The sequence below is a fragment of the Panthera pardus genome, unplaced genomic scaffold (assembly GCF_024362965.1).
Source record: "Panthera pardus isolate Hobbes unplaced genomic scaffold, ASM2436296v1 HiC_scaffold_14, whole genome shotgun sequence".
In the NCBI taxonomy this organism is placed as follows: Eukaryota; Metazoa; Chordata; class Mammalia; order Carnivora; family Felidae; genus Panthera; species Panthera pardus.
Window position 1 is genome coordinate 2,903,514 of NW_026526699.1, and position 23,435 is coordinate 2,926,948.

General features: G+C 50.2%; 1 protein-coding gene across 5 annotated transcripts in view; it reads right to left on the reverse strand.

Annotated features, from left to right (window-relative positions):
* GLT1D1 (glycosyltransferase 1 domain containing 1) overlaps nt 1–23,435 on the reverse strand; it is a 91,183-nt gene that overhangs the window by 11,514 nt on the left and 56,234 nt on the right. For all 5 annotated transcript variants that reach the window (XM_019433791.2, XM_053901891.1, XM_053901889.1 and 2 more), the window contains 4 exons: nt 22,268–22,363; nt 20,794–20,843; nt 8,148–8,191; nt 7,492–7,612 (listed from right to left, as the gene is read on the reverse strand). In XM_019433791.2, the coding sequence (XP_019289336.1) occupies nt 7,492–7,612; nt 8,148–8,191; nt 20,794–20,843; nt 22,268–22,363 (311 nt within the window). The remainder of the gene's footprint in view (nt 1–7,491; nt 7,613–8,147; nt 8,192–20,793; nt 20,844–22,267; nt 22,364–23,435) is intronic.

Consider the following 23,435-nt stretch of genomic DNA (forward strand, 5'->3'; position numbering starts at 1 on the left):
AGCCAGCGCTCATCGAGCACCCACCCTACACGTAAGGCTGCACACCGCTGAGAGTTGTCCACTCATTTGATAAACATTTGTTATCGACCTGCAAATGGCAGGATGCAGGAGGCTTAGGTGACGGGACCAGCTGATTGAGGGGAGGTAACGAGGTGGTATTATACAGTAGAGGAGATTTGCTGGACTCAAAAGGCCTGAAAAGAAGACGACAACAACAACAACAACAAAGGAAGTAGGAGACAGGCAATAACAGAAGTGTAATTAATGAAGTAGAAAACAAAAACAAAGGAACTGATGTGGAGATTCATTGGGGGGAAAAAGCCAATGAAACAAAGAAGTCACCAGCACCCTGATCACCAGAAGAAAGGAGAAAGCAAAATAAGACAGACCGAGGGGGGAAGTAACCACTGAAACAAAGAAGTTTAAAGTTATAGGAGGATATCTATAGAAATCTTTGCAAATAAGTCTGAAAATCTAACTGAAATGGGTAGTTTCCAAGAAAAATGCATCTTACTGAATTAAACGTGGTAGAAGTAGAAAAGCTAAAACAGATCAATTTCTATAAAAGACACAGAGAAGTCATCAAGGAAACCGTCTACAACAAAAGGATCATCTCAGACGGTGTCACAAGGGAATTCGACAAACTCATCAAGCTGCATAATCCTAGGGCTCCAGGAACTGTTCCAGATCACAGAGAGGAAAGAAACGTTCCAAATAGTTGTTATGAAACAAGCTCAACAACAATACCGAAGCATGAGACAGATGGCACAGGAAAGAAAGCCACAGGCCAATCTCACATATAAATCTCTCCCTAAAATTCCTAAAGAAAAGAGTAGCAAACAGAATCCAGAAGCACATAAAAAAATGATGGAAACCAACCATTTCAGTCACTACATTAAATGTGAATGGACTAAACACTGAACTAAAAAGGAAGAAATTGTGAGGCTCAGTTAAAAACAGCAAGACGCAACTATATTCACTGCCTACAAGAGATACACTTTGGATTCAAAGACGCAAAAGTTTGAAAGTCAAAGGATGAGAAAATATACCACGCAAACAGTAACCATAAGAACTGCCCTGGCTGTGTGAACACCAGATGAAATGGACTTTAGGGCAAGACCTGTTACTGGAGACAAAGAGGGACATTTCATAATGATAAAAGGATCGATACATCAGGACAACATAAAAATTATACATGTGCACACACCTAAAGACAAGGCCCCACAACATGTGAAGCAAAAACTGACAGAATTGAAAGGAGAAATGGCAATTTAATAATAATAATGGGACATCTCAATACCCCACTCTCAATAACCGATAGAGTAACCAGACAGACAACCATCAAGGAGACAGACGACCTGAACAGGACTAACCAAATTAACCTGACATTCTCAGCACAAGCCTCCAATGACTACGGAAGACACATTCTTCCCAAGCACACATGGTTTTTTCCCCCCGGAACATACCATATGTTAAGTCAAAACGAATAAGACTCCATACATTCAAAATGACTGAAATCATAAAAAGTATGTTCTCTGATCACATTTTTTGGGAACCAGAGTGTGGCTGTGGGAGAAGGGAATGTAAATATGGAGTGGAGGGGGGGTAAGAAAGACCCTGCATAACAGGATTTAAATTTGAGGCTTAAACTTTTAAAGATAAAAAAAAATAATAATAATTTTCTTAAAGTAAAAGCTCTGAAGCGATTCTGACCGGGTCTGAATCCTGGTTCTTTTACGTATAGCTGACCCTTCAACAACAGGGGTTTGAACCATGAGAGCCCACTTACGTGTGGATTTTTTTTTTAATAAATATGCTACAGGACTGTAAACATATTTTCTCTTCCTTATGATTCTTAATTACATTTTCTTTCCTCTAGCTAACTTTATGGTAAGAATACAGCATACGAAATGTGTGTTCATTGGCTGTTTATGTTATTGGTAAGGCTTCCGGTCAACAGTAGGCTGTCAGTAGTTAAGTTCAGGGGCAGTCAATAGGTATACGTGGATTTGTGATGTGTGGGGGTCAGCGCCGCCCCCCAACATGTTGCTCAAGGGTCAACTGTACTAATTGTCTGATCTTGAGCCAATGTCACGCTCTCTCACCTGTTCGCCTATTTCCTCTGATGTAAAATCGGGATGATAATAAAATCTCCTTTGTTAAGGGTGATGGGAGGTTTCAGTGATGGTACTGAAGAGCTTAGACTCATTTCTGGGCATAGTTATCATTACAAGTAAGATTAAGGTTGCTGATCGTTTCTCTACCCGAATCAGTAAGATTCACACAGCAAAACTACATGTCCCAGAGCTCAAGACTGCATTCCAGACCCCCAAATCCCAAATAAATAACAGGTGCCCTTAGGAACTAGGGAGCTGGAAAGAAAGTAAATTAAATTATATTAAAGTTTGGAATAAAAATTATAGTATACACAAGCAAAAGAATAAACTTGGACCCTTTTCTTAGACCATACATGAAAATTAACTCAAAATGAATCATCAACCCGATGGAAGAGCTAAACTCATAAAACTCCTAGGAGAAAATACAAGAGTAAATCTTTGAGACCTTGGATTAGGCAAGCAATCTTAGATATGACACCAAAAACGCAAGCAACAGTAATAACAACAAACATAGATACATTGGACTTGATAAAAATTTTAAGTTTTTGAACTTCAAAGGAAACCATTAAGAAAATGAAAAGACAATCCATAGAATGGGAGAAAACATTTGTAAAGCATGTATCTGGTAAGGGACTCGTATCCATAATATATAAAGAACTCTTACAACTCAATAATGAGCGAAACAACCCAATTTAAAAATGGGCAAGAGAGGGGCGCCTGAGTGGCTCAGTTGGTTAAGCATCCAATTTAGGTTCAGGTCATGATCTCGAGGTTCATGAGTTCAAGCCCCACATCAGGCTCTGTGCTGACAGTTCAGAGCCTGGAGCCTGCTTCAGATTCTGTGCCTCCCTCTCTCCCTCTGCCCCTCCCCCACTCATGCTCTGTCTCTCTCTCTCTCTCTCTCTCTCTCTCTCTCTCTCTCTCTCTCTCTCTCTCTCAAAAATGAACAAATGTTGAAAAAAATTGTTTTAAAACATGGGCAAGAGATTTGAGAAGGGATTTCTTCAAAGAAGATATAAATAGGACAACAAACACCTGAAAAGATGCTCAATGTCATTCATCTATAGAGAATCACGGGTCAAGTGCACAACGTGCGACCACGTCACACAGCGTGGGACGGCTGTCGCCAACAAGACAGTACACGTTGACGAGGGTGTGCAGCACCTGGATCTTCCCCACGGCCTGATGGTGGGATATGAGATGACGCAGCCACTTTGGAAGACAGACTGGCTCCTCCTCGAAGGGCCAGCAGCTCCACTCCTGGATGTAAACCCAAGACAAGTGGAACCACGTGGTCAAGCAGATACTTCTGTACACAGGTGTCCACAGCAGCAGCATTCATAACGGCCAAAAAGTGCAAACCACCCAAACGTCCATCAGCCGGTGCGTGGATCTGTACACGCGGTGTGTTCCTACCATGGTGCGTTTAGCAGTGAAAAGGAAGGAGGTGCCCGCACATCCTAGAACATGACATCATGTCGGTGATGGAAGCAGGTCTCAAAAGCCCACATGTTGTCGGATCCCTTTATAAGAAATGTCCGGAAGAGGCAAATCTGTGACACCAGAGAGCAGACCAGTGCTTGTCTCAGGCTGGGCTTGGTGTGGGGGCAGGGGATGCTGGGGAAATGGCAAGTGACTGATGATGTGTGCAATGTTTGGGTGGGGGGGAGGCGATGAAAATTTTCTAAAGCTGCTAATGGCTCACAACTTGCGAGTAGACTAAGAGCTACTGAATTTGCACACTTGGAATGAACTGATGCTTTAAATGAGTGAACTAATGTACACGCTCATTATGTGGCTTATAGCTCAATAAAATTGTTGTATTAAAGAAGCATTTAAAAAAGACACAGTGCGAAATACCTCTCACTATATTCGGAGTGGGCCCCACAGTCCAGAACAAAAGCCCAGGATAACAATCTATAAAACGCATGCCCAAATATTGTTTGTCAATAAATTTATTTGCACAGTAAGCGACTACTTTGTTGCTAACTTTTTACTGTTACCGTACTAAATCCGATAAAATGCTGTGTGTATGGCTGGTGATGTCACTGAACACAAATTAATGAGTTTTTCTTTATCTCGGAAACTTCTTCGTTTTCAGTCCGGTGATAAATGTTGTGGCTTTATCTTTCTTTAATGCCTTGTCCTGGCCGTACAAAAACAGCGCTTACTGGAGATTGCCTTGGCCGGGAATCGGTGAGGTCACAGGACAGGCGTGTTCCCCGGTGTCGAGCAGCACACGGGATCTAGGTAGGGTGGCAGCTACACGGCCTGGTGGGGACACTTGCTTTCTGTAGAAGCCCCACCATCCCTCCCGGAAGGAAAGCAGCTTAGAATCAGGCAGGAAGCAGGAATGCGTTTGGTTCTCGGTGCCCCGTTAGTCGTCCTGCTGTGTCCCTCTTCCCCTGGGTCCCGACGGGAGCAGCTCCCCACAATGCCTAGCGTCGAGGTCGGGCACCCCTCCCACCGCAGTGGTGTGCGAGGGCTAACACAGCACGGCAGCAGGGCGGCTTAAGCCATGCAGGATGTGCGGTCGCAATTCCGGAGGCGGGGAGTCTGAGATCAAGGTTCAGGGTCGGTTCCTTCCGAGGGCGTGGGAAGGATCTATCTGGTCCAGGCCTCCCTCCTTAGCTCTGAGATGCCATCTTCTCCCTGTCTCCGTGTGCACCTGTCTGTCCAGATGGCCTCTTCTCACGAGGACACCCGGCGTGGTGGCTTGGGCTCCACCCTAACCACTCATCTTAGCGTGACCACCTCTGTAGAGGCCCCATCTCCAGAAGAGACTGCATTCTGGGGGCTAGGACTCCGACACCCGAGCTCGTGCAGGGACACAGCTCAGCCACTAACCCTCACCACTGACCACCACTCCCTCCCCGACCACTGACTGCTGCCTCACCTCCCACCCTGTCCCAATCATGCAGCCGCCTTTCTTGCCAAGCAGTGATTACTTTCCAAAAACCCTACCTTCATTTATGGATTTCCTCCTTCCTATTTCCAGCTCCTTCTTTCTGCCCCAAACAAAGACATAAATTCTCTGTGCCAAGCATGGAGCTTGCTTGATATTCTCTCTCTCTCTCTCTCTCTCTCTCTCTCTCTCTGCCCCTCTCCCCCCTCGTACTCTATCTCTCTCTTAAAAAAAAACAACAAACATTAGAATACAGCCTTCCTTCCCCCCGGGCATCAGAAACTTTGACCCACAGAGTGGTGTGTGTGTGTGTGTGTGTGTGTGTGTGTGTGTGTGTGTGTTCTGGGTTGGGGAGGAGGCCCTAAGTAGGAAGACTGAAGTAAGAGCATACTTTTTTATATTACTTCAGTTTGATTCCAGGAGACTTCAACTCCATAATGAGTCCAAACTTGAAACCACGAATTTGCCGTAGGAATATTCACCCTACCGCCCACACACCCAGCTAGGGCTTGATTTTTGGAGTTTCTTGGTAAGAGATGTGTTTTAGCAAATGAGATTTTTATTTGCTTCCATGAAAAACAAAACAAAACAGAACAAAGCTAATTCTGAGAGGTCGGAAGATCGCTTCCTTCAAAAGTGATAGGCATTCATTCTGTGATTCACCACTTTGCTTCTCTGAATGGCCACTAATGACGAGGACCCGGACCACTCCCCCAAAATCAGTTTCATTCAAAACCCTCAACCCAACGGTCACTTGGGGTTCTCAGGAGGCGCACAACAGCTACACAGGGGGCGGTCGGATCCGCTCCCAGCTGCCTTGTTAGACGCTGCGTGTGCTGGTTATGAAACCATTCCTGGATTTGACTGCGCTGAATCTTAGGGAACTTGAACGAGAAAATGTGTATTTACATACAAAGAAGCCGATCAGCACCAGCTCAAGGACTGGGGCTGTGACAGTTGCGCTTCTGAAGCTGGGACAGGAGTGGAAGGCGTCTCCCCAAGGCCTGCACTGACCCCGGGCACAAGCCTCGTGGAGACAGACGCTCATCATCCTGCTCGGATGGAGGTCCCGGCTGTGCCTGATGACAAGCGGGTTTCGGTCCGCGCTGTGCGCTCTGGGGGCGCCTGGGGCTGGCATCCAGGCACCCGTGTTCAGCTTCTACCCCTGTTCCTGATGCTGTTTGGGTTTAGCTTCTTTAAACGATCCCATGAGAAAATACTAGGCACCCACATCAGTCGTTCCTTAGTTTAGGGAGGATTATTCCTTTTCCTGCTTTAGTTATGAACCGTGTTCTCTGAGACGCCGAATGGTACCTGTTCGGTAAATTCGACTGGTGTCCGAGGGAAGAAATGGACCTTACGGACCACAAACAATGGCATCGCTCCAGGTAGCCGTCGGAAGGAGAAAGCCACGTAGCGAGAAAGAAAACGAGAAACCCGGTCCACGGTCCTGGAGGCCCGATGGCCACTGTTTCCTTCTCCAAGCAGGGCTTATCCTGCCCTAGACCCTGGGCGTGCCTACCGCGTGCAAGGCGCGTGCTCGGGGCCGTGAGAGCCAGGTATGTGCTGCAACTCGTGACGTGCTGTCAGGGCCACAGGCCAACGCAGGCCGCCCCCCGCTCAGCCCCCTCTGGAAAAGGGCTCCAGAGTGAGATGAAGTGACAGCAAAGGGAAGGGAGGGCCTCTGGGCTGGACGCATGCTGGCCGCCCAAGAAACCGCAGGAAACAGCCGAGATACCCTGGTGAGTCAGCCGGCCACTGCAGAGGCTCAAGCCGGAAGGTTCAAGGGCTTGGATGGAGCCCGTTGTCAGAAGCCACAGCCTGCCGCCCACCCCCCACAACATGTTGGGGCGGGGGGACACAGCATGTGCCCACTCCTGTTTCAGGACCCCCAAGTAGACAGGCTCCATTCCCACCCCCCCACCCCTGGAGAACAGGTGAGTCTCTGTACCTAGGAAGCCGGATGCTGGGTGAGGGGATCCGCTCGGCCCGGCCCCTCCCCCTGCACCTGTAACCCCCCCTCCATGTCCCCGCCCCCACCCTGCCACAGGCCAAAGTCCGACCCGTCCTCATCCCGGGAATTCTGGGATTAGAGAACGTACTGAAAAGGGGGAGAAGAAACCAAGAAACAGAAGGCTTCGTGCCACAATAACCGCCCCCCCCATCCCAGTTCCCCGCCCAGCCTCCTACAAGTCAGCGCCTTCCCATCACAGAGATTTAGCGGCTCAGAGAGGCCACCGAGTTTTGTCTTGTTTTGTAGCTGGCAACCACAAACGGCCAAGAGACAGGAAATGGTGTTAAGTCCCGTGTAGAACTTAAAACCGGCTTCCAAAAATCCCAGGGAATTTTTGCTCCCTGCAGCTGTGAGAAGTGCGGACCTCGACTGACCAGGACGCCCCCTCCGCCCAGGAGAGCAGGGAGGAGGGGCCCTCTGCCGGCTCCTGTGCCGGGACTGGGGCTCGTGCTTACCTCCAGGATGGCCGCAGACATGCCCTCGGAGACTGAGCTGTTCACCACCGCGAAGCAGTTCTTGAGTGCTGCGTGTAGGTCTCCCTGGGGCATCTCTCGGATCAGCCGCACGCCCGCAGCCCTGAAACAGGAGTGGGGACGTGCTTCTGTCCCTGCGAATCGTGTGGGGAGGGGGCAGGAAGGGGGAAGGTGACAGTTTCCACCTGCCACCCTCAGGCCGAGGACAGTGGGACAGAGAGACAGGACCCAAGTCATTGGACTCATACTTGGTCCGGGTTGTTTCTTATGTGAGCAATTGTTGAAGCCTGTGTTTCTGTTTCCCCCAGGTCAGCCGCGCTCTGGGCAGTTCAGGTCTTTTCAGCTCTGGCCAGTGTGACCAGTGACGATTCTAAGTGTTCTTCATCCGCGTCTCCCTGAGCGAGCGAGGCTGGGCATCGCCACTACCGCGGGGATTTATTACGCTACCTGCACGGTGTCCTTCCTGTCGAGTGGGGGGAGGGAGAGCAGCTCGGACCTCCCGGGATCATCGGCACATTACAGGGGGTGACGCTCAGAAGGGCCGGGAACAGAGCCTGGGCACCGTGAGTTGGGGGCGGGGGATGTACCAGCCTCCGGGTTTCCTGTCCTGCGAAACGCTTGTTCCGTTCCACACTTACCTCTTTACTCTGGCTCCCACTTCCCTTGTAAACACTGGGTCCACCTGAAAAGACACCAGGATACATTTTAGGAAGAGCCTCGGTCTCAAGAGAATTTCATGTCACGGCAACAGAGTCGGACTCAACAACTCAGGAAGGAGAAAACCAAGTCAAACGGGTTCCGCTCCTAGGTAATAGCGACGAGGGACAGAGTCGCACTGGAGACGAAGTTCAGAGAAACACACGTGACCTCGTGTCTGCTGTTCAGCCTGTCACACAAAGCCTGGGGGGGCCCCGGGGACAGCCACCGAAGGTGTCGAGCAGAAGTCATCCACAGCCAGTGTGGTCTGGCGGCCACACAGCTGTCCCGTGAAGGTCTGGTGGAGTCACTGAGTGGTGGCTCTTGTCCTAAACCTTCCGGGCAGAATGAGTCGGAATCCTTGGCAGAACTAAGACAAAGGATCCAACAGAATTAACATTGTATTTTATTTCTAAAAAATAGTTTTTAATTTTATTTACTTATTTGAGAGAGCGAGAGAGGGAGAGAGAGGATCCCAAGCAGGCCCCACACTGTCAGCACAGAGCTGGATGTGGGGCTCAATCTCATGCCGGGAGATCACGACCTGAGCCGAAATCAAGAGTCAGACGCTTAACGGACTGAGCCACCCAGACGCCCCAAAGTTTTATTTTTGACACGGCGTCTTCGTGGAAACGCAGTTTTAAAGCCAAGGGCATGTCCATCGGCGGATGTGTTCATACACAAATAGGTCCACCCCCACAGTGGAATGTAACTCAGTCACACGAAGGGGAGAATCACGGACGCCTGTCACAACATGCGTGACCCTTAAAACAAGACATTCGGTGAAATCAGTGGTCACAAAGGGCCTCATACCATGTGACCCCATTTACATGGAACGTCAGGAATGCGGCGAATCCAAAGGGAGAGAAACCAGGTAAGCAGCTGCCAGGGACTGGTGGTGGGGGGTGGAGACAACGGGGGGAGGGGTGCAGACAACGGGGAGTGGCCGCTAATAAGCACGGGGTTTCTAGTGCGGTGAGGAAAATGTTCCAGAATCAGGTAAGGGTGATGGTTGCATAACTATGTGAAGATACTAAACACCACTGCATCACATACTTTCAGATGGTGATTTTGATGGCCTATGAATCACATCTCAAGAAAAGGTGGGGCGGCAAGTGAAACCTTAGTCACACCCTCATGTCCTCGAGCCTGGAGTTTGCTCCCACTCCACGTCTGGAGGCGTTCTGTCCCCAGGGGAAGGGCCTGCACTTTGTCTGTTGTAGTCCTGCTGCGGGACGTGCTGAACTGACGTACCCGTCCTGTGTCGTCCCGGAAGAGAGGCCGCGTGGTTTTCAGCAAACGCATTCCCAGACGGGGAAGGGACGGGAAGAGAGGGGGTGCAGGCCAGCGGGGCTCAGATCCCCCCAGGCCCCTCAGAGCCCCCGGCCGCGCCTGCGTTCGTGCGCCTCTCCCGGCCTCAGTTTCCTCGGCCGTCGAGTGAGCGTCGGAGCAGAGCCTCAGGGTTGCAGGGAGGACCAAAGGCGTCAGTGCGGGGCCATGACCGTTAGGAACAGCAGAAGAAAGGGCTGAATGTCCTAGAAAGAGCTGCGGACGGCACCACGGCACCGGCAAGGCCTGTAAACATCGCCTCACACGCACGGTGCCCGCGACGCTGTCTCACTTCTCAACGCGCAGGACTGACAGGTGCAGAGCCAGGTGCCAGGTGCCCGGTGCCCACAGGTTGGCACCCTGCCCGGCCCTCGGAGCCCAGGCCGTGACACCGCGAGCGCACGTGACCTCTTATCTGTCGAGCTTACTCTCTGAGTGACCAGGAGAACATGAGGGGACCCCCTGGGTGGGGGGCACGGCGTGTGTTCACCCACGTGCAGACACAACCAGCAGACCACCGTTTGCCCTTGGCCCTTCCTCCCCTGGTGTCATCAACAACGAATACGCTTTTAAGATAGTTTGGGGAGCCTGGATGGCTCAGTCGGTTAAACGTCCGACTTCGGCTCAGGTCATGATCTCACAGTTCGGTGGGTTCGAGCCCCGCGTCGGGCTCTGTGCTGACAGCTCGGAGCCTGGAGCCTGCTTCAGGCTCCAGTCTCCCTCTCTCTCTGCCCCTCCCCACCGCTCAAAAAATAAACAAACATGAAAAATAACAAATACTAAGTTTCTGCCAGCGTCACATGAAATTCTGAGCACATCACCAAAGATACAGACAGATGAGGGCATAAACACATTTCACTGATATGGTGCCTGCTGGCTTGGCCCGTTACTCCCCGTGAGCCAGCAGCGAGGGCAGATTCAATTTCTAGTGTCATCCACGCTTTGCCAGCAGGTGTTAGGAATTACAAAACAAGCCGGTTTAATGAATATGACAATATCCCTGTCCTTTATCATGCAAACGGAAGGAAAAAAAAAGTGTTGCTTTCCTGAAACTTTTCATTTCTTTTGGCCAGGAAGCACTGTGTGTGTGTGTGTGTGTGTGTGTGTGTGTGTGCATGTGTGTTGGACGTGTGTGTGTGTGTGTGTGCATGTGTGTTGGACCCCAAATCCTTCAAACAACCGGCATGACTTGAGATTATCCCACAAAGCTAACACAGCAAACGTGGATGCATAAGGAACACTGAGATTATTCCCAGAAAAAAAAAAATCTTTTTAGAGTTTAACGTATTTGCATGGCGAACTTACAGGAACAGCACAGAGGACAGATGTACTTGGGTGTAGACACCTCAGTGAGGAGAGAGTATAAACGGGTGGAATCCACCGTGCGAGTACCATTCGGCAACACCTTTTGGTTGCCATCGACAAGCAGTTTGCTGAGAAACCCCAAACGCTTGCATGATCCAGGAAAACTTAACAGGCTTGTGTATAATTGTTACAAAATCCGGTTGCTGAACTTTCTCGCTGGGGCACTTCGACCTGCCTTCATGCTTTAAATCTCCACTTTTAGATGAAAAATTCGCACACAAATGAAAAAGGAGAAGTTGCCAATGCCTGATTTCTGCCCCTGTTTTTCCACTCATGATCACATAGTTGGGTGCCTTTTGGCCCCCTGGGGGGGGGGCCGAAATCTCTAGTATTCGGGACCACCGATAACAAGAGGAGAGCTTTTGTTTTCAGAACGAGCAGTTTCCCATTTTAGAGGATTCTTAAGCATGTCCTCCGTGTGTGCCGCGTGCTGGCCGTGTGTCCCTTGGCAAAGTCCCTACAGACTTTGCGGGGGTGTCACACAGGCCGGTGTCTTCCCCAAGGACAACCAGACAGGCCTCGCTCACCTCTTGGTAACCAGCAACAGCCTCGCCCTGGACGCTCAGATGTGTTCAGGAGTCCCAAGCAATTTCTGCACAGGATGTTGGGAAGCGAAGTCCCTGCATCACTTCCGGGAAGGACAGTTCTCCCTGAGCGCCCCGTGCGGGCGGGCCCGGAAGGGTGAAGCTTCTTCAGCCCCCGGCAGAGGGCACAAGCTTGCAGGTGCCAGTCATTGGCGGGGCCCTCACCACGGGTCGGCTGGTCAACCCGCAGGCAGTAGATTCTGCAGGAACCATGGTCTAGGGGCCTCCTCACCTCCCCGCTTCCTCCCGCGGTGGAGCTCGGCCAGCCATCCGCTGGGCTGGGGGGTTAGAGACAGACGTGCGGAGGCTGCAAACACACCCCTGTTCCTAGATGGATCTTTGAAGAACAAAAACTCATACTTCTGGACGATGTGTTGTTTGCTGCTGTCAGGAGTCAATATTTATTCGCCACGTACTCTGGGCCCAACGTGGCCAAGTTCTAGGCTACGTTCTACTAAGCTGCTCTTGCCGACAATGCTATTGGTACCCCATTTTACACAAGAGGACAGTGACGCTCATAGAGCTTCTGTGATTTAACCAGGACCACTGAGCTGCACAGGTGCTGGGCCAGGAGACTGAATTCTCAAAACTGTCCTCCACTGCCTCTCTGGTATCTACTCATGGATTTGATCAAATAGTTCAGAAAAAGCCAACGTGGATTACCTATTTATTTCCCCACGATTTACCACCTGTAGCTTTCTATTTCTAACCCCCCCACCCCCACCCCCACCCCGGGATTATTGCCATTCTCACTACCAGGAATGCCACCCCTCCATCCCCAACACCTATTCAGCCCCACGGCAAAGGCACAAGCCACTTCCCTGGGAGAACTTCCCCGATCATCTACACCGGAAGCAGTGTCTCCTCCCCAACCTTCCTTCCAGCTGCTACCAAATGCAGGCCTGCCTGGTCTGGTACATGTCCGTCTTGTCCCCATATGCACATCCATTTCCCTCCGAGGCCAGGCCCGGGTTCTTTCATACAGCTCTCTGCTTGATGATATTTGCTAAATGCACGGCTTCCCTACCCTTTCCGTCTCTCTTTTCTGATTCTCTCTGTTGAAGTGATTTTAAATAATTGAATTGCATCACAACCCTAACGTCTCTTCATGAAAAAGGAAACAGCCTAATGAAAACCTTCTTTTGGCTTTACATATTGATTTTCAAATTCGTATTTTACTTACGATAACTTTTAGTTAGAGATCCCCCGTTTTAAATTTTATTAGCATGCTCTGCCCTCATGATTAGCTATTAGAGAAAAGTCATTCATCGGGGAAAATTTTGGAAATCTGCTGGAATACCTAGCGTGTTAACTAAAATGTAGCTGAAGGTGTGAACAATAACTTTCAAGTTGGAAATACAAACTGGATGAAAGTTTTCTGGATTTATCTTCCACATCAGTTCATTTTCAAATCTCCTAGTGAAGCCAAGTGGAACAAAATGCAAGATAAAGAAACAAAGAAGGGTAGATTTTTTTTCCAGGTAATGAAAGCACATGTTATGAAATTTTAAAAAGCAAAAGCATTTCAGGCATCAAAGAAAATTCTCATTTCCTCCTTCTCCGCTTATTTATTTCTGAGCAAAATATATTGTTTCAACTCCCAGGCTTAAGGAAAATAATCTTTGATATAAGAAGTAACCGTGGGAAGTCATTAAACTGCTGTGCTCAAGCCCAGTGTTCATACCACACTCGTTATCAAAGAGCCCAGGAAATGTACCCACTCAAGAGCTTGCCACACGCTTTGCAAAAATGGTTGAACTGAGAGATCAAGGAAGCTTTACTAGAAAACCAAGGCCAGACTCAAACCATCCTGCTGCTAAGGCAGGATCCTAGTGTGTCCACACCGAAAGGAGACACTGGCATGGGGAAGTCTTTTTTCCCTCAACGTCGAACGATGCTGCCTGTGAACCAGGCACCGTACTAGAGCTCGACCGTCTGGTCCCCACAGCAGATGGTGAGGCAGGCAGCACTTTCTGGGTCATACCCACCTCACAGATGGGGAATCTGAGGCACCGAGCGCACCGATCATGAGCTGACTCCGGAGTCTGTGAATGTAGCCGCCGTACTACACGGCCATGCAGAACTTCCCTGTCCGTGACACAGATGATGCCCTTTGGTCCAAGGGCGTTAACTCACCCGCCAGTGGTTAGCAGCAAATGTGTGATTCTGTAGATTCCGTATGGGACTGAGAGCCAGCTTTCTAGAATGTGCTTGCTAACAACTGCCACAAACATAAACATATGCGTGGCATCTACAGGATAAAACGTACACAACATCACTGATTTTTTTTCCAGCGACCTAAGAACACGCACGCCATTTTCTAAACAGATGCTAGAGTCGATAAATGCTAATCGAAAGGCAGAGCCACGATATTCGGAAGAGCGGTGTGGCACCTGCCCTCTGGGCTGGGCCGCGGGAAGCGGCAGGAGCCCGTGTGAATGCCCGGCAGGCCCTGGCTCTCCTTTGCTGACACGCCCCCAGCCCCTAATTATCTGTGGGCTTCTGTCTGCATTGAACTACGTGCTCCATGAGGGCGGGGGGCACGTCTGCGCTATTCACTGGGACACGTCCACATGCCCACAACACGGTGGCCCCTCGGTAAGTATTTCTTGAAGGATTGCCTAGGGGAGTCAGGTTTTATATGTGTAAACATACGTGCACACACACACATACATACACACACATAAACACACACACACATATCGTCCATGAAAATGAGCGATGAAATAAATAAAAATAACCAAGTCTCCTCTTGACGCTTTGCCCACGAGCTCTGTCATACAGTGACACGTCCTAAAGGATGACACAGCAAGGGACACACTGTAGCTTCGCCAATAAGCACAATTGTCACCGCTCAGGGGCATTCTTTCCATTTCCCTGAAGGAAAAGCCCTGAATAAATGCTAGGGACCAAAGGGAGTGGCTGTATTATTCCCATCAATTGACCTATAAAAGTATTCACTTTTGGGGCGCCAGGGCGGCTCAGTCAGTTAAGTGTCCGACTTCGACTCAGGTCACAATCTCATGGTTCGTGAGTTCGAGCCCTGCGTCGGGCTGTGTGTTGACAGCTCGGAGCCTGGAGCCTGCTTCGGATTCTGTGTCTCCCTCTCTCTCTGCCCCTCCCCTGCTTGTGCTGTCTCTCTCTCTCTCTCTCTCTCTCTCTAAGATAAACATTAAAAAAATTTTCAAAATGGGGCACCTGGGTGGCTCAGTTAGGCACTCGACTTCGGCTCAGGTCATGATCTCACGGTCTGTGAGTTCGAGCCCCGCGTCGGGCTCTGTACTGACGGCTCAGAGCCTGAATGAACCCTGCTTCGGACTCTGTGTCCCCCTCTCTCTCTGCCCCTCCCCTGCTCATGCTCTGTCTCTCTCTGTCTCTCAAAAATAAATAAATATTAAAAAAAATTTTTTAAGTATCCACTTGTGTCCAATCGTTAAAACAAACAGGGAAACCACACATGCCGCGAGCATCTGTTTTTTCTGTGACTCTTCAGCGTCCCCTCTTCTGCCAGAGTCTACCTTCCTTTGGGCTTTTCCTCGTCTCCTCCCCATGGACATGGTTGCTCAAAGTAGAATCAACTGGGTGCCTGGTCCTCTTCTTGCAAAAGGGTGGGACGTAACCCAAGCTGGAACTCAGACCTTGAACAGAAGGATCCAGAGACTGAAAAGTGGATAGAGCTCATTTTTTGTCCCCCTCTCCCGTGGGGCGCCTTGCATGGAACGTCCCCGACTAAGACTCCCCTGGCTTCTGGAGCTTCCGGGCTCTTGCAGAAACCCAAGCCCGGTCTCCAGCCTCCCAACACTTCTCTTGGTGACTCTTGTCATCTTCCGGTAAGTTGCATTTGCTGGGGTTGGTCTGACGCTTGCAGCCGAGGGGCACTGGCTGGGCAGCACTTTCTTCTGCCCTGGGGTCTCCCTGTGGCTGAGCTCCGTGCAGACAGGATGAGAGGAGCCACTGCTGCCCACACCTCACTAATTCCCTAATACCAGATGGCGCACTGTTCGAGACAGCTCGACTAACCAAGTCAATGTGCTTTTATGCTGAGAGGCCCTGCATAGGACCTGGAAAAGCCACAGCCCTCCCAAAGTGTGTACTCCGTACCTAAAGAGTTTATTCAGCCTCTGAGGTTGGCGGTTAACAAAGGAGGGGACGGAGTGAGGAGGACCGGACTCACATCAGACGCCAAAAATAACGGTAATGTTCGGGGTGGTCGATCTCACACATGACACAGCCGTTGAAGCGTGGGTTTTGGTGTGTCCCGAGGTTTGACTCTGACCCACTTCTCAACTCCATTAACCCACTGATGTCGCAGCAAGGACTCAAATTCAAGCGCAAAGTTGGAGTCCCCTCCTCGTGCTCCCAAGTGATGTTGGGTTGAATCCTTGGCGGTGAAAGCTGACAGATGTTTGGAAATCTTGTAACGACGAAGGGAGAGCTGGTTTCCACGGAGCCGTCAGGTCCCCACAGAGCCAGGCCTGCATCTGGGGCCTTGGAGGGCGCATACGTTTAGCGGGACTCTCACTCACCCACGCCAGCCAGCGTGGCCAAGTCGGTGATGTTCACACTTCAGATTGGGAAGCAAATCATGAAATTGATTTTGGGGTAAAAACAAGCTTTTTAAAAGTGACATGGAAGAAAGCAGTGAAGAGTGGGGTAGAGCAGTCTTTTAGAAAGGACCGGAGAACAGAGCAGTGAAGAGAACAGAACTGAATGAAGCCGTAGAAGCCTTTGTCTAGTAAAGCTGGTTTCCGGTGCATGTGCCCCCGTGCGTGTGCGTGTTCCTACGTGTGTGTGCGTTTGCACGCATGTGAGCAGGGCACCACGTACCGTGTGCTGGGTTGGTTCCTGCCCACGCCAGCCACATATGCACACACACATCTCAACTCTCTCTAGAATCATCTCCCCTGATAGCTTGAAACTGACCATGCTAGAAGCTTCTATACCGTGGGAATAGGCCAGTCGGGCTTCCAGACTATAGGGCTCCCCTGTCCTGCTCCCCAGGAGAACTAGCTGTTGAGCACTTACCAGCATCCCCGCCCCCCGTTTTGGTCACGAAGCAAACAAACAAGACGCTAGCCACGTGAGTCACTGAAGGAGCTGAGATGTGTGTCTCGATAGATCAGTTTTGTGTCTTTTGTGGGACACAGGGAATCAAGAAGACAGGTTGTCTGCACGAATCTGTGACTCGTTGGGTTCAACGCGGCCTTATTTAGAAGCTCAAGTTATTCTGTCTGCTCGGTGACACATCAGGGTTTTGTCGGTGACTTTCGTTGTCCCTTAGATTTGATAACGACATTTTATGAACAGGGATATGTTGCTGTGGCCTCAGTGTTGTGTCCCCGCCCCCCAAATTCATACACTGAAATCCTGGCTCTCAAAGACAATGGTGTCAGGAGGTGAGGTCTTTGGGAGGTGAGTGGGTCAAGGCGGTGGAGCCCTCGGGAATAGGATCCGTCTTACCCAGAGGGATCAGGTCTCGCAAATGACCCCGGAGATCGTCCTTGTCCCCTTCCCTGACGTGAGGACACAGGGAGAAAGTGGCCGCACCAGAACCTGACCGTGCTGGCACCTTCCTCTCAAGCTTCCAGCCTCCACGACCGTGAGAAATACTTTTCTGTGGCTGGTTCGCCATCGCGCCGGTGGGATTCTGTCGCAGCCGCCCAAAGGGACCAAGACACGTAAAACTGGCGAGACCCCAAGCCTTCGCTTCTGCATGCAGGCCCTCTCCAGGGCGCGGTGCTGCGTTACCCTAAGCGGACTCGGGCCTGGAAGACGTGGTCTCCCTCGGCGGTGCAGGAGGCGGGCGAACCCTAGCGGAGCTCCAGGTTGCCGTGCTGGCTCCTGCTTTTGCTGAGCAGCAAACGTGCACCCAGTGGATGTGCTTCCCCATTTCCTGCCTTGTGGAAACGGTGCTTTAGAATCCTGAGTCATTTATGGTCAGTGACTCTCAGGTCATAACCCTTCACCGAGGGTCCCGGGACCCCTCCTGAAGCGCCCCTTCCCGGGCTCCCCTCTCCCGTCGCCACTTTGGGTTCCGAGCTGCACGCAAGCAGAGGAGTGTGTGGGCTATCAGTGGACCAGATGGTCCTCAGGGCCCCGGTAGGTGGTCCAGTCGGCGGGGCCTCGTCTTGGATCTGCATTCGTTAAGCAAGGGCCTGTCCTCAGGTGTCGTGGGCTTATCAGGCGAGCTTGGAAAGAGCGAGGAGGGGCCCCTGGAGCTTATGGAATCAAGAAGGCTTCTGGCGACATGCTCTCCAGCATCACCTCGGCCCAGCTTCGCCTCACCAGGCTCCACACCACCGCCGGGCCCCTCATCCTGGAACATCGGGTCCAATCAGCTCATCATGAGGCGTTGTCGTCACAGCCTTCGGCAAAGCCACTCGTCACCTCCTTCCAGGAGTTAAAGAAATAAAAAGAAACTACAAGGGGCGAGTTGTAGGGCCTCTGTGCGTGTATGTGTGTGTACACATGGGTGTGTTTAGTTACTTCCCAGCACCTGCTTAAAAATAGACACTTCGCACGCCCATTTCCAGGCGGCCGTGTGGACCCGCGGCTCCTCTGGGGAGTCCAGAGAGGGCCTGCAGGTCTGGGCACAAAAACGTGCAGCTGAACCACTGTCCCCTCGGTCCCCCGCCCTGCTGTCCGACCTCCTGCCCGAGCCCACAAGTTTCCCTGCGCTGAAATTAGGGGGGGGAGAGACACATTTCTGGACGTGCACTGTTCTTTCAGAAGTAGGCAGGCAAAAGTTAGAGGAAAGGGATGTGTTCCGAAGGCAAATGGTAGAAAAGACATCTTTCCTCTGGGAAGTGAGAAATAGCGGTTGACTGTTCAGTACACACAACAAAATAATGGCCGTGTCTCTCCTGAAAGGCTTTGGATTGAGAAGCCTCGAGAACGTAGGGGCACTGCGTCCCTCACCTGGAGGCAATGGGGCTCGAGGGGAGGATCCCGGGGCGGGGGGGGGGGGGGGGTTGGGGGTGCAGGAAAGGACCATGCCCCCCTCCCCCCGCCACACACACAGCAGCTCCTGTGTCTCCTGGTCACTACTTTCCTGGGAAGGGGTCTCTGTCATGCACTGGGTGCTTCACGTGTGATTCCAAGAGGGCCACCTCCCGACAGGTTTCCTTCCAGGAAACACGGCACAGGAAGGGTCTGCTGGAGGAGTCGGGTCGTCTTCTGTTCAGTGCTGGCAAACGTTTCTGCTCACCAAGCCTTCTTCCCCACGTTTCTTCCACCCCGGACGCGAGCACTTTATAACAACTGTTCCCCCAACTTCGGCCACTTGTGTGCATTTTCATAATTTGTCCTATCTGCAAACCATCTGTACTGCTCCTGATTTAATACCTTTTTTGAAGCCAATTCCATTTATTTTTAAAGAAAGTGTTCATAGTTGGAAAGCCAGGATCATGCGCCATAAATAGAATGTAGCCATGAAAATGGAAACAGTGGAAAACAAAAGCCACATCGTTAAATTCTGTCTGAGCCTGAGGCCTTCTCTCTTGGTGAGCAAGGATTTTAGCATCAAACTAAAACTTTCTCTTCCAAATACACTCTTCAAACAGAAGGGTGGAAAGAGAATTAAAATAATCATCATAATAGGGGTGCCTGGGTGGCTCAGTTCGTTAAGCATCTGATTTGGGCTCAGGTCATGATCTTGTGGTTCATGAGTTCGAGCCCTGCATCAGGCTCTGTGCTGACAGCTCAGAGCCTGGAGCTGCTTCAGGTTCTGTGTCTCCCTCTCTCTCTTCCCCACTCCCACTCTGTCTCTCTCTCTCTTTCAAAAATAAATAAACATTAAAAAAATTTTTTTTTAGGGGCGCCTGGGTGGCTCAGTCGGTTGAGCGTCCGACTTCAGCTCAGGTCATGATCTCGCAGCTTGTGGGTTCAGGCCCCGCGTCGGGCTCTGTGCTGACAGCTCGGAGCCTGGAGCCTGCTTTGGATTCTGTGTCTCCCTTTCTCTCTGCCCCTAACCCACTCGCATTCTGTCTCTGCCTCTCTCAAAAATAAATAAACATGAAAAAAATTAAAAAAACATTTTTTAAAATCATAATAAACAACTCTGCCACTAGGGGACTTACCATTAATTAGTCACTGGGTATAATCTTGTTGCCACTGACGGGCTGGCACTGAGCAGCCGTATACGCGCGTGTAACGTGCATATGCAGGTGTACCTATGAGTGTGAGTACATGTCCCAGCAAACACGTGGAGGGATTACGGGGCCATTCATTTTCCATGTTGCAGATTCTAGCCCTTGATACATTTATTAGGTTAAGTAGCCTTTTTCCAGGTAGATGGGTTGTTTTCCCAAAGTCCTCGAGACAAGTGTGTGTCCCCCACCACGTGCCTTGTGGGTCCCCAGGGAGCCAGAAAACCTACAGCAGGGACACTGCAAGACAGATAGGACTCGGAGTCGTGTGGGAATCCACACTCAATGAGGTTCTCAGGGGCGCCCCCGTCATATAAAGTGGGGGAACACGGTGAGGTCACAAGCTCAGCTAAACCCAGGATGGTAGACAGGACAAACGTTGTGGGCGATGCTGTTCCCAAGGCAGGTGCCGTCTGCTGCCCCCCGGAGGACAGGAGCTGCTCCTACAGTGTCACACCCCTGCCGGCTGGAAACACCAAGTGTGCTTCGTTTTCCAAGCTGCTTGGAGGAAATCAAGGTTCGTTCTCAAGACATGTGTCCCCCCAGAGTCTCCGAATCCTGAGCACTCAGACCTGCGTGTGGAACAGAGCAGCACCTGCTTGACCTGCATTCCCGTCCAGAGGACAAGCGGATACCCCAGAGGCCCGTGGAACGAGAGGCAGGGTCCCCCGGGCCTTCCACCTGCCTGCACTCCCTGGACAACGGCCACCAGCATCTCCCAGGGCCGAGTGGCTTTCTCGTGCTTACAGACAGCCGTTTTCCAAGCCACTTGGCTCCTACATGTGAGTCAGCCAATTAATCTGCTGCTCGGCTGAAGAAATAGCTCTGTGTTCGTTTGTCGTGCAGTTTCGGGGGCTTTCAGAGACCATGAGGGCCACACATGAGGCGTGCCTATGCACCGGCTTAGACTTTCTCTTCACGGGACTTTCTCCTTACATGACTCCTCTGTGTTTCTGTACAAACCTAGCCTTTGTAGCAATAAACTAGCCGTAAAGATTTACAAAGCCTCATAATCTTGGTGTGGTTTTCATTTCTAAAAAGGCAGACTCTAGTTATTTAAAAAGGAAGAAATTTGGCTAGAAAAGGAACGTCGGCTACTTTTGGGAAATCCGTAGAAAGAAGCAAGCAGGGATGAGGGCCATGTGTATGGCACATCGACTTACTTCAGGACCCACGATCACCATGTAAACATTAGGCTCTTCTCGATGCCATTCTTGGGAAGAAAAAGAGAAAAAAAATAACGTTAATGGTTTTATGTCACAGCTGAAAACATTATTAAATTTAACATTAAGTTCGTGATAATACGAGTTATTTCATACTATTTGGCTCTCGTTCATACAGTCAAATTATATGTAAAATAAAACCCTGGATTGTGAGTAACTTGTTCTGCACGTGTTCCACAAAACGAGCAAACATTTCTAATAAATTTTAACTTGATCAGTGAGCGATGTCTTGCAATACGAGTCATACATGATGTGCAATGTCACATGATCACAGCTGAGCCAATGGTTCTCTCTCTCTTTCTCTGCAGGATTGTGGGTGATTATCTCCCACACTCGGTCTCAGGCTGTGGTGTCTGGCAGAAATCAGTGATTTTTCAGAATGTTAGAAGGTGCCCACAACTGGCACTGGTGGGTTTTCTGTCACTTCAAAGCACCTGTGGACAGTCCTTTGCTTTTCCAGACAAGAGTGAGCTTAGGAATGCTTTGCTTCATTCCAGGTCAGGCTGCCTGTGGATATAGACCCGTTCCTCTGCCACCTTATTGCCAGTTACATTAAATACAGAATATGACAAGAGTTTATTAATAAAGTCAACATCCGTGTGAGCATATTCAATGGCCCCCATGCAGAAAAAGGTTCCATGGAGCCAGTAGATAGCAGTGGTTCCGTTAGTGATTGTGAAAGTCGTCCTACACAATAACCCTCCACTCTCATGTCCCTCACACCAGCCACGAAGGTTTTCAAAAGTAAGTTCAGGTTAATTTGTTTATTTTTCTCTATGCTTTGTATTTTCTTTATTATTTTGTGTTATATTACAGTACTGTAATCATTTTTATATGAATATGTTTGGGTTGTGTAACGAATCATCTGAGTGTCCATTATTCCTTATGGGGAAATTTGCTTTGATAGACAAGTGCTTCGGATTACAAGCATGTTTCTGGAACGAATTATGCTCTCAAACCAAGGCTTTCCTGTATTTGAAATGTAAATGTTGAATACCTTATGCTTTTACGTAAAATGCTCCCTTTTGGAACGTTATGCACTGTCCAGATCTCCCACTGACTAGACTATCAGGAGTAATCACTGAGCAAACCAGCATGGAATTTGGGATGCACCAAAGCATTTAACTCAAGCTATGCAACAAAAGTCCAAATGCATCGTACAAACTGACGTGTGTAAAATATTTTTGGATTCATGTACATTATTCTTGCAATTATTCACTATTTTTGTTATTTCCTCAGACGCCAAGGGCACCGGAGGTCACTATGCAGCGTGGTTCCTTTTCTGGTTGTTTCAGAGTAACCATCGAGAAGCCGTTCTGCTCGTGTGGAAACACAGAGACAGCAAAACTCAAAACCCTAAAGACGGAAACGCAAAGGCCAGACCCCCAAACAGAGCTCCATAAACCAGATGTACCTGAGAACGCGTCCACCAGATAGAGAGGGTCCTTCACTTGTCTCAGCCCACACACCAGGAGGAAGATGTGTAAATTATCGGCACTTTGGTTAATCCCTGCAACAGAGGAGTTGAGATGTTTTCAGAGAAGAGAGGGCGGCTTGATTCCATGAGGGTAGAGCTCAGAAGCCACGGGGCCCTGACCTCTAACCTTCACACAACACGGCGGGGAATAGTTTGTCCTGGTGGGAAAGCTGAGCGGAGCTCAGCCCAGTAAACACAACTCCTCTGTGCAGTGAGAAGGGGTAATTATTACAGAAATGTGGCCCTGGAAAATATCTGGAGACAATGCCAGTAAGATGCGGTTTTCTATAGTCATATGCTCTCGGGTCCGCACATGTACACATAGGTTCCACACCGAACGCGGATGTGCCCACAGATCCATAATATAAAGGGGTTAGGTCTCAGCGTGGCCCCTCTCCTGGAGAGCCGAAACCCGCTTCTTCACCCCTCTGCTCTGGGCTGGCTTGGTGACAGCATCGACCAGCAGAGCCCAGGGGAAGGACAGGGAGTGACTTCCGAGTCACAGCCGTGGGAGGCGCGTGCATCAGTCTCGCTTGCCCACTGGAGCATCACTACCTTCCGATCTGGCCTCCTCGATAACGAGGCTCTGCGGCCAGACGCCCCACCACCCCCGCTCGGGGAGGCCACACGCAGGACTGGTGGGCCTCAGCCCACTGCAAAGGGAGTGTGAGCCCAGCCGCAGGCAGGTGAAGCCAGCAGGTGCCGCTCCCCGGGCCTGGGCCGAGCTGCCAGCCGCTCCGCCGTGAGAGACCAGCTGGTTTCTGAAGCCCCTTAATGTTGAGGTGTGCTGATATGGGGCCGCAGGTAAGTGACTCACTAGAAATTACCCGTATAATTAGTGCAGGCTGACCTATGACTTCATCATTTCCACACATATGACTGGACGTAAAATCACGAGGTGGGGGGGTTCTCATTCATGCATTTCATTTCCCCCATGACTTAATACAAAAAGTTTCAGTTACTCTGTGCTTTTGCAGACCTTGGACAGTAATATAATCGGGGTGACTGTGAGAAGACACAATGATGCCACCTTCGCACAATCACAAACCCTGGAGAATCACAACACTCATGTGTGACCAAGTCTCAGGAAACTCTCTACTGAGAG